The sequence below is a fragment of the Misgurnus anguillicaudatus genome, chromosome 10 (genome assembly GCF_027580225.2).
Source record: "Misgurnus anguillicaudatus chromosome 10, ASM2758022v2, whole genome shotgun sequence".
Lineage (NCBI taxonomy): Eukaryota > Metazoa > Chordata > Actinopteri > Cypriniformes > Cobitidae > Misgurnus > Misgurnus anguillicaudatus.
In genome coordinates, this window is record NC_073346.2 from 34,104,405 (window position 1) to 34,115,841 (window position 11,437).

Here is an 11,437-nt window from a genome sequence, read left to right on the forward strand (position 1 = left end):
TTAACATGAAAGATTCATACGTAACAATCTTGCTTTTTTCTTTTATTGCCAATTTCAATGCAGGAAGTACAGTGGAAGTCCTTATATGGGCACTTTAACCAGAATAGCGCACACACACCAACCAAGAGCTGACACGAAATCAACATCACCAAAGAAGTGTGTTGTTGTTTGTGAAGGAAATGTAAGCTTGTTCAGCTTCCCAATGAACCCAGCATTATTGAAACAATGGATATAGTTTGCTTATCCGCGGGTAGCAGCAGAGTTTTGCGTGTGTGTTTGTTCAACGCTGGATATCCTTAAAGTGTAACTATTTTGATTGCTAAAAAACAATGTTATTTTGTGAATTTGGTATAATACAATGTGTTTGCGTGGTCATAGGTTAAAAAACATTATTTTCCACATACCGTTTTTGTAGCTCCAGATTAATCGCACCAATTTGATAAGCGCTAACTAGCCAGCTAATTTATACATTGTAATTGGCCTGAATACCTCTGACGTCAGCTGGAAATGTGATGCTTCTTACCATGTTTAAAAGATTCGCTCACAATGCAATGCTAACAGGAGTTAACTTACAGGCTGTAAGTCCGAAGCGGAGGAATTATGATAATGTCGGTCTTTACTACATCACCAATCCCAGAAAGCAAACTGTTGTCTACAATCCGTGTGTTTGTTGTAGTCCAAAAAAAAAAAGATTTAGGTTGGAGATGATAACTCGCGACATTGTTTACTTTGGGGTATGAACCTTTTGCATATCGTTAACATGTACTAATACACACTTACAAACCAAAGGAAAAGGAAAAAATGTGAATCGGACAATAGGTGCTCTTTAAAAAGTCCCAGCCGGGTCATGAGTCACAGGAGGTAAGTAAAACTGCATCAAATATCTGTGTTTTATTGGCAATTGGTGCTTAAGTGCATATAATGTAAATGTCACAAACATGTAGTGAATCATAAGTTATCCAGAGATAGTGGGATAATGTTTTGTGTTTGTTGCTTGCTTGTGACTCGCTCCGCCTCCGGTACGCCTCCAGGAGCTCGGGCTTATTCGCAAAGAATCGGTACAGCTGACATGTCTTATAAATCTGATAAAACTAAAGACTTTTTGAATATACCAACTGAGCTATGGGAACTACATCAAGTATCTGTCTTAAGCCAGTGACTCACATAAGCTCAGAATGTTTAGCATTTAATAAATGCTTGTTTTGGAGTGGGGATGATGTTTAAAGCTAAATTACTGTATGTTTTCACAGTAATATGAACTCTTTAATCCCAAAAGATCAAAAGCAAGTCTTATAAAGATCAAAACCATTATAAAAAGTCCATTATAAAAGCTTGATCAGCTATTAAGGTTAAATAACTTTCAGCTGATGACTCATTTGCTCTGGGCATACAGAGCGTTCAGCACGCCTTCTGAAATACATGGAGGAATAATAATAATAAAAATATACAACTGAGAGTCTAAAATGAATATTGCAGCATGCCGTTTTCATTATAAGATTATGGAGCCTCACAATGGTAAATAGTGGACAAACAAGGTCATGTCCTGTACTGCTCAAAGAACCCTGATCATCTTAAAAACATGGTTTAATATTATAATAAATACATTTATTTTACCTATCAAAGTGAGTTTCATGTTGAACATTTATACTATGAGTGTTCATTTCTTGTGTACAGAAATCGATTGTGTTCCTGTCGCTCAGTGGATACAGCATCGCGTTAGCATTGCAAAGGTCATAGGACTAATCCCAATTAACACACAAACTGATAAAAAATGTATAGATTGAATGCACTGCCAGTCGTTTGTGATTATAGCATCTACCAAATGCATAAATGTAAATGTAAGACTTACCCTAATCTCCCCTACTGCTGTACTCTTGTTTTGCGGTCTATGTTATTTGCTAGTATGCGCATTCAAATTAATGGGGTTTAGCTTATCTCTCTTTAAGAGCTGGTGGCGCAGGCCGTCGTCGAAAGATCAAAGCAACACGTAAAAGCCGAGGTAAAGTGGCCCTGCGCTCCCTCAGGTGATAACGGGTGAACTACTTTTCACTTCCCAGCATTCTCTGGTGTTCCATCAACAATGCCAAACAACACAAGGTTATCACAACTCCCAGCATGCCACATCACACACTGACACCAGGAGAGACTTTGATAGTAAATACTGCAAGCTATTCAGCTATTTTCAATGTTTGTAACAATGACATTAAGTGTTAGAAATTTAGAAATGTTGTCATTATTTGAAGAGTGCAGATGGAAGACCTTCTAAATGTGTCTGACAAGTTTTCTTGTAAATGAGAATTTTTTATGTTTAGGTTTAGAAATTTCACTTTAAAGGAAAACACCACCGTTTCTCAACATCTCACTACGTTCTCACCCCAACCTAGACGAATGAATACATACCTATCTTTTTTCAATGTGTGCACTTAATCTTTGTACAGTGCGTCGTGAATGTGTTAGCATTTAGCCTAGCCCCATTCATTCCTTAGGATCCAAACAGGGATGAATTTAGAAGCCACCAAACACTTCCATGTTTTCCCTATTTAAAGACCGTTACATGGAGTAATTACACGAGTAAGAATGGTAGCACAAAACAAAACTTGGCGATTTTTTTAAGTGTATAAAAATGATAATTGTATGGCGGAAGAGCACTTAGTTTGCAGCACTTGGACCTCGGGCTCGAACTGATTTTGCCAAGTGGTTGATGTCCCCAGGGCAACACACTGTGCTGACCCAAGGACAACATTTTTCTAAATAAAACCTAAACCTACCCCAAATCCAAACCCTAACCATAACCAAACCCTAAAATCAGAGGGACATGATAAGTAAAAAACAATGGTCTAGAAACAGCTAATCCTTGTTGTAAGCTTAAACTTAAAAGAAACTGTAAACTTATTTCTGAAATCTGATTGGTTGATTGAAATGTTGTCCCAGGGTCAACATAATGTTGCCCTGAGGACATCAACCACTTGGCAAAATCAGGAGAGCCTGGACATCGGCGTGCAGTAACATCATCATTCCTGACTACTCCCCCTCTCGCTCAAAATTTGTCAATGTTACTGCACCTAATGACAAAGTGTTGCAAACTAAGTGCTCTTCCGCCATACAATATAGTTCTCATTTTTAAAAACTGGCAAGTTTTATTTTGTGCCACCATACTTACTCGTGTAACTACTCATGTTTTTCATCTTTAAACAGGGAAAACATGGAAGTGTTTGTTAGCTTCTAAATTCATCCCTGTTTAGATCAAGTGCACGCACTAAAAAAAGATAAGTATGTAATAATTTGTCCAAGTTGAGGTAAGAAAATAGTAAAATATTGAAAAACGGTGGTGTTTTCCTTTAATGGCAATGAAAAGGTTATTAGTCAGTAATTGAAATGCCTTATTTTCACAAATGTTGCTTTAGTCATTTCATTAGTATTTAACAAAGTCAAAGTACATTTTTCTCATAAGGTCTGTAAAATTATATTTGCATGCCTCCTCCGGGACACAACTCATACGTTCGGATGGAGATAAATTTCCAGGGGATATGTTACTTTATAATTTAAAACACATGGAAATGCGCTGCTTATGTGCTTAATGATTAAATGATCATTCACATGACCCTTTTCTAAGCGGATTTAAAAGAGGAACTATATTGTATGGCGTAATAGCACTTTCGGGAGTACTTCGACTCGGCGCAGTAACACCCTCCCTCTCCCATTATGAGACGGAGAAGGGGAGCGGACTTTTCAGGCAAGTCGAAGTACTCCCAAAAGTGCTTTACGCCATACAATATAGTACCTCTTTTAAATCTGCTTAGAAAAGCGCTACGTTTTATTTTGTACCACCAAACTCGCTCGCACAGCTACTCGTCCCAAACAGGAAAAACGTTGATGTGCCTGGTCACCTCTGATTGGTACCATTGAATGAATGGGGCCAAGCCAAATGCCATCGAAGCGCCACAGCGCGCCCCAGCACCCACGTGCACGCACACAGATGACAGAGGGACGCATCAACAACTCTTAGCCAAGGCAATAACATATTTTAATATTGAAAATGACTAGACTATTCCTTTAACATTGTTTAATACTAATATTGTTTTGCCTTCTTTTTCATACAGAGGGTTTTCCAGGTATCTTACATGTCAGGAGCGAACACAGAAAATGTACAGGACGTGTTTGCATTCACACAGAGGCCTGTTTGACATTGTTACGGGTATTTTTCTGTTACCAAAGAGCTGTGTGAATGAGGTTTATGTTTAACAGGAATGCGGAAGTAAGTTGTGCATATACCCTATTCACGTATGAAGGTTTAAACTGCAAGCAAAGAGAGACGCTTGACTGACAGCGCATGACCATACTGTGCTTTTTAATGGTCTAAAGGGATGTGCAGAATGGCTTTTGCATTGATCCCTTTTAAAAACTCAGATATGTGGATTCGGATGGAAATTAAATTACCACACGACTTTGGTGTTGGTTAAAACAGTGGTTCTCAAACTGGGGTCCGGGGCCCCCAGGGGGGCCGCGAGATGGTGCCAGGGGGGCCCCAGTTTTATGACATTTTTATAAAATACATGAATTTATCATGAATTCTGTGAAATTAAACCTAAAAAATTAAGGCAGTACTACTTTGTATAATTTAATGTTTTGTTTCATTAAAATGTGAAGTTTTAGAACTGTTTTTTTTCCATAAATTTTCTTTGGGGGGCCGCGAAGGAATGCACAGTACACAAAGGGGGCCGCACACTGAAAAAGTTTGAGAACCACTGGGCTAAAAAACAGTAGGAAGTTAAGCCGGGAATTTTTATGCGAGTGGTCGGAGAAAAACACAGACATTCTGGATTCAGACGGCAAATAAAATCACTTACTACCCCTAGTAAATGATGAAATACCTTTACATCCGATACAATTACGGTATAGGGCTTTAGAGGACACGATGTGCCATTAAATGGATTCTGTCAACAAACTGGTGTTTCTAAATGATCAGGATTAAGCGGATTTAAAGCTAAAGTATGAATGTATAATATGTGCCGAGAGCATATCATTATCTCATTTTTGATGCGGGATGTGTTTTGCATCTAAGCTCCTTATTTACTCATGACGTTCAAATGCAAATTTTATTTAGCATGATATGATTGTATTCTTTTTAAAAAGGCGCCACAGATGCAAGATGTTATGGGATAACATGTTCTCGTACCTTCAGCCGAGCTTTGTCTCTGGCTGCCCTTGGTCTGCTCGACGTTATCTCTCTGTGCCTGCTGGACGCTGTCTCGTTGTTCCTTTGCTTGTTGCATAGTGTGACTCATGCACATCTTTCTCAGCTCCTCTACGTCTGTCTCTGAAACTCTGGTCACTTTTGCCCCATCAGAGCAACTTTCTGGCCCCGTGGCCTCCTCTGCTTTGGGCGCAGAGCTCTGAGAACCTGAGGAGGGGGCGTCTCCTTCGATCGGGCAGTGGGGTGGCTGCTGGTGTTCCCTGCTGGTTGGTGTACTTGGCTGTTCCTGGCTGGGCTGTCTGGAGCCCGTGGACGTGTTGGGCTGGGCAGTATCGCTGGCGGGGTCTCCCTCCCCCTTCGACATGTCTGGCTTTTCTTCCTCATCTGTATGGCAGGCAGAGGTTTGGCTTTCCTCAGGCGTCTGAGGTTCCTGGGCGATAGTCTGCACGGATTGGGACGAGGCTCCCGATGAGTGGTGAAGCTCCTCCGTGGACTGTCGCTCCTCACGAATGGGCGAAAGCTCTGATTCGGTGAAGACGTCCTCTGAGATGGAGCCTTCGGTGCTTCGGGGGCCCGTGCTGGCACTGTCGTAACCTTCCCGCAGGCGTTGCTCTGTTTGGTGAAAGCTTCCAGAGAACACAGCTTCAAAATCCCTGCAGCAGAAACAGAGAGAATGAGAGCCACACCTTCAAGAAAACCACCATTTTACTTTTCGAGTTAAGATGGCTTTGATGTGCCTTTGTGCTGTATACAATCTCTATGTGACATGCATGTCTCATCCTTAAAGGAAAACACTACCGTTTTTCAATATTTTTATTTTATTCTTACCTCAACTTAGATGAATGAATACATACCTATCTTTATTAAATGCGTGCACTTAATCTTTGTGCAGCGTGTCGTGAATGTGTTGGCATTTGGCCTAGACCCATTCGTTCCTTTGGATCCAAACAGGGATGAATTTAAAAGCCACCAAACACTTCCATGTTTTCCCTATTTAAAGACTGTTACATGAGTAGTAGTTACATTAGTAAGTATGGTGGCAAAATCCGGCAGTGCACGTACTCTTCCGATGACGAAAATTGTGAAAAAAAACATTTTTTAAAATTTATCCTTAAAACAAAATCAAATATTTGCCAATGGGGTAAGAAAAATGTACTTGAATTAAAGGTATTGCGGAGGATTTTCTTTTTCCGGGTGGATCATCAAGACTATTGGTCCTCCTAGTTGTCAATCAGGAGTGTTGCGCAATTGCATTTTTTAAAAAAGTGGAGAAGGCGTTTCTTTTCTAAAATTCGAGAAAATCCTCTGCTATACCTTTAAGTTCATTGAATTAAGTTGAAACTTAAATTAACTCTTTCGCCACCATTGACGAGATATCTCGTCAATCAAGAGAAAACGCTTCCCGCCAATGATGAGTATTTCCGTCTTTCCGCAATACCGCTATTATCCACCAGGTGGCGCCCTTCTGCAACTTTTTAAACCCGGAAGTATTGCCCTCTGGCAAGCAGCTGCATGTCTGTGTCTGTTTTAAAGATCGCTCTGAATGGGATCTCTATGAAAAGTCCGTCACAAAAATGGAATTATCTCTGCTTTTTGCTCAAAATGTGGTGTTTTTGCAAAAACCTACTCATATTCAAAAGCTGAGTACAAAAGAACTACTGAAGGTAGGATGAAACTTTTTTTTTGTTTGAAAGCAGAGGGTCTGTTCTTTCATTTGGTATATTGTATGTTTATATATTTAAATAAGAACATTTTCTGGAAGGCATTAAACTTTTGTGAAAATCATGAAAAACGCTGGCGCTGGCTGGCAACTTTTTAAAAAAATGCTGGCGGTGAAAGAGTTAAGTTTATTTTTCTTACCCTACTTGCAGATTTTATACCCATCTTAACCATAAACTCAATTAATTTTCATATTTTTTTATTTTTTTATCTGTCTATCTATCTATCTGTGTGTGGCCTTTGTACTGCATCTTTAAAGATAAACACATAAACACAAAAGCACAATGAAGCCATACTTTAGATATTCAAACCCATTCAATGTTATTAACAGGCCCGTCGCGACAAGGCAAGCAAACCAAGCAATTGCTTGGGGCCCCGGAATTTTCTGGGGCCCCAAGACAACGACTAGTTGAGAATAAATGCAACGTCAAACTGTGTCCCTTTGATAGTCAATGCAATGCAGTAAAGTGCAATGACACTGTTATTATCGGAATCCCCCTCAAGGGGGCCCCCTCTCAGTACTAGTCGCTGACAACAGGCAGCCAGCCAACCATGTGATCTCTGCTGCCGGCAAAATACAAAACTTCGGCAGTCACCATGAAACGGATTTATGCTTCTGAAAGCCAGAAAAGAAAGAAAAGAAAGGAAGAGGAGTATAAAAAAACAAGATAGTGGTAAGTAATAATTTACATTGGATGAAATAGCTCTACTTGTCTTGTGCAAATGATGTAATTTTGCAGCAGGTCAGTAGCAAAAATCTGTTTATGTTAGCTATACCTGCCTGACGGCAAATGCTGCTTGTAACGAACAGTTAGTCAACTTTTTTTCGAACAAACGGAATATGGTTACATATACTGTAATATGTTTTTAACGAGATAAGGAAGACGCAGATCTGTTTCAAAATCGCTGTTTTATTCCATGACGTTGCTGTAGCTAATAGGTTTAAATGAAAGTGCTAATGAAACGAACTATTCCAAACCGTGATAATCTATTTAACAAAATAATGTATCTACCAAATGGGGTTAGGAAAACGACACGATAAATTCTGTGCATCAAACAATAGCTTGGGAAGTTTTTAAGCATTGGTGGTTGTGAAAGCAGCCGCATCCCTTATAAATATCAAAATTTGGAAATGCTATTGCTAACATATCTTTTCGGTAACACTTTATAATAACCATCATTAATAGATGGTAAATTGTTAGTTATTTAATCTTTAGTTATTGTCATTTAACTGTTAGCAAACCGATCGTTTTACTTAATAAATACTTTGTAAACAATCTATACGTTATTTACCACAAGGAACATTATTTTTTCATAGCTTATCTTAATGTGCTAGTGTCAGGATATACAGTAGTGACAGTTTATTGAAATATGACATACGTTACAATGGATTTTGAACAGTTACTTTATTCTGTGTAGCAATGTTTACACTGTTACAAGTACAGTATCAGGACAACCCACATGTTTCACTGGTACTGTTTATTAACTATTTAACAAAGTATTATAGTCATCATTTGTTGCAACTTTGTCTATGTTTATAGACAGTTTACAAACCAACTAAGTTAGTAACCCTTAACAAAGTGTTAGGAATATTTAGTCCGTCTATCTATGTAATGTTTATAGATGTTTTAAAAATGGTTTCTTAAAGATCTACAAGCATTTTTAATCATTACCCGATACCTAATATATTATATGATAGATATGTGTGTTACAATAAACTGTTAATTTACAACACTACTAATAATTAGTCATTTAATTATAATTTCATTGTTTGTTAACAGTAAAAAGACTGTTTGCTAACAGCTATATGACAATTAAAGATTAATTATCTATCAATCTTCTGATTGTTATTATAAAGTGTTACCATCTTTTCTTTCTCTCTCAAGGTGCTTTGCTTAAATATCTCAGCGTGCAGGCTCTTCCTAAAGATACATCCACTGATGAAGGTAGAGTGAATTTCTCTCACTGAGCTGAGCTGTTTATAGTGACCTCTTTCAATATGCTAACAGTGAAATGGTGAAATGTACTTAACAGGTAATTTCAAATTTTTTTCCCAATTATTTTCCCAGCTACACCATCAACGTCATCCTCAACATCAACAGATGCATCACTTCTCAGTGCTTATGTTTCCTCTATAGCACAAGGTACCACAAGCTCTATAATTATAGCTGATATCATGCCCAGCCCAAAGTTTAAACTGATAAGTGTGTGCTGTCATATTGTTAGAAAAAAAAACAGTGCAAATCACTATTGAATTCCCACCAAACTGTGTAAATAAACATTAAACTGTAAACCTTAAACTGTATGGCTATGCTGTGGTTCCTGTAGGCTTTGCGTGCATGTGGGGGGGCCTCCATGTCCATTTTGCTTGGGGCCCCCAAATTCCTTCAAACGGCCCTGGTTATTAATAAAAGTACAGGTGCATAAATGAAAAGCTGGTCCCTCTATCAGTACACCTGTACTATCAAAGGTGTCTGTGCACCACACCCGAAACCCTGCGGTGAACCTTGTGTGACTGATGAAACACACAACCCTGCATTAAGTCGAATGCAAAACACCATCATTCACAGACCAACAGAGGATATAAATATCTGGGGGTGGAAAGGCTGCTTAAATCATTAACTTCTTATTATAAATGGAAATGGGTGAGCAATCCAGACGTAGGCGGCTAAATTTACGCTTCATTAACCTTGGAATAAAAATCCATTTGGTGTATAATAAAGCCAAACGCCGGATATCTGAAGAAATCGTACAGGAGTGTAATTGCTGATGCTTACAGCAGAAAAACACTGATTTGTCACATGAGAGATCTTTAATCTACAAAGACTAGATAAGAAGATGAAACCAATTACTGACATATGATGAAAGTAAAATTTTAACTTTTCACAGTCTTTATTAATCAAAACAGTTTGTCTAGTGCTTCAAAAATATAAATGTATTAAATAAAAACCTCAAGTGTTGAAAGAATTTTAATATGAAAGCATTCCTAAAATATAAAGTATCCTAAACCTGGATGAAGTTTGTTATCCATCTAGTAGAGTTTTATTTAACTTACTCATCACAGCGTGAATGGCTAAAGCGTCTGGCAAATGCATGTAAATGTAATGTAATGCGTGACAAATGTATTTTGTCTTACGGGGGAATGGAGTCTCTGATCTTGCTGTCTGTGATTTCTCTGTAGACGGCCGCAGACTGAACCTCCTCCAGCGGACACATGATCCCATACTCTTCACATCCTCTCTCCAGAACCAGAGGGTCTGTCCGGTGAGGGTCAAACATGATGTTGTTTGGCGTCACAAGTAACACCCCACTAACAACACCCTGTGAAACATTAAAAACAGGCACTTGAGACAGGCCTCACTTACATGTGATATTAATGTGTGTTTTCCGTGACTGTTCATCTTCATTTGACTATACACTTCATTTTATGTCAACATGTTGATGTCAGGCATACCTAAAGTGTGTGTATATGTATTGGATGCTTGGCATAAACAAACATCTGCTAAATGCATAAATGCATGTACATTTTTATTATTTTAAAGCAACACCTAACAGGCAACTTAAATCCAAAAATAGTTTAAAATAAACTAATAGGTAAGGTAATGTAATCTGCAGAGTCATTAAAACATTTGTAAACCTTACACACGTTGTATTTAAGGGTTGACTCTGCATTCCTCCAAAAGCTACGGCACTGCAACTTTAGAGATGCTGTCACTGGAAAGGCCAATATTTACCTTGCTGTCTGTGATGTATTTGCAGTTTATTTTGAGGAACTTCTCCGTCAGCGCCTCCTCTTCTTCTGAGGTGGAGGAAACCACGCGAGAGGACTGCAGTGCGGAGAAGAACGGAGGGGTGGGAACATCCGCACGGGGAGGACCATTGGAATCCTGAGGAATAAACAGAAACAGAATTGATGACAAGATGAAACAAAAATAGACAAAATGGTAGCCATGTCTTCGGCTACTACTGTATATGGGTTCCTGCACCTTGGTTAACTTCAAATTCAATGAGATTTCAAAAACTTTCCAGGTCCTATACCCTCAAATCCAGGGACTTTATGTGGGGACATAATTTAAGTGAGAGCAAGGTAACATCATGTTACCTCGCAAGATACATTGTTACAGTTTTCATGTGTCAAACACAACTATGAAAAAAAATATTTTTTGGCATTTATGTTTGGACATATTAAGATCTGATATTCTATTTGTTGTATTTCTGTTTTGCATAAAATAGTTTGAAGAATTCATATTCGATACATACTATATTTTAAAGGTCATGTTCTTTCTGATCACATTTTTAAACCCTAGTTAGTGTGTAATGTTGCTATAATAGCATAAATAATACCTGTAAAATGATCAAGCTCAAAGTTCACTGCCAGGCGATGTATTTTCTTTAACAGAATTCGCCTTTCAAAGCCTACAGCGAACGGCCGGTTTGGACTACAGCCCTCTACTTCCTGCTTTAATGACGTCAGTAGAACAGTTTTTTTTACTAAACCCCGCCCACAGGAATACGTCAGTCGCT

The 11,437-nt window shown here is 38.6% G+C and overlaps 1 protein-coding gene and 1 long non-coding RNA gene across 5 annotated transcripts in view; one reads left to right on the top strand and one right to left on the bottom strand.

Moving 5' to 3' along the window:
• oxr1a (oxidation resistance 1a) overlaps window positions 1-11,437 on the bottom strand; it is a 236,468-nt gene that overhangs the window by 22,289 nt on the left and 202,742 nt on the right. For all 4 annotated transcript variants that reach the window (XM_073872432.1, XM_073872433.1, XM_073872431.1 and 1 more), the window contains 3 exons: window positions 10,648-10,800; window positions 10,050-10,234; window positions 5,177-5,847 (listed from right to left, as the gene is read on the bottom strand). In XM_073872432.1, the coding sequence (XP_073728533.1) occupies window positions 5,177-5,847; window positions 10,050-10,234; window positions 10,648-10,800 (1,009 nt within the window). The remainder of the gene's footprint in view (window positions 1-5,176; window positions 5,848-10,049; window positions 10,235-10,647; window positions 10,801-11,437) is intronic.
• On the top strand, window positions 7,246-9,320 carry LOC141367293 (uncharacterized). The gene is made up of 3 exons (XR_012371616.1): window positions 7,246-7,587; window positions 8,800-8,859; window positions 8,983-9,320. It is a non-coding gene; the product is annotated as an uncharacterized lncRNA (long non-coding RNA).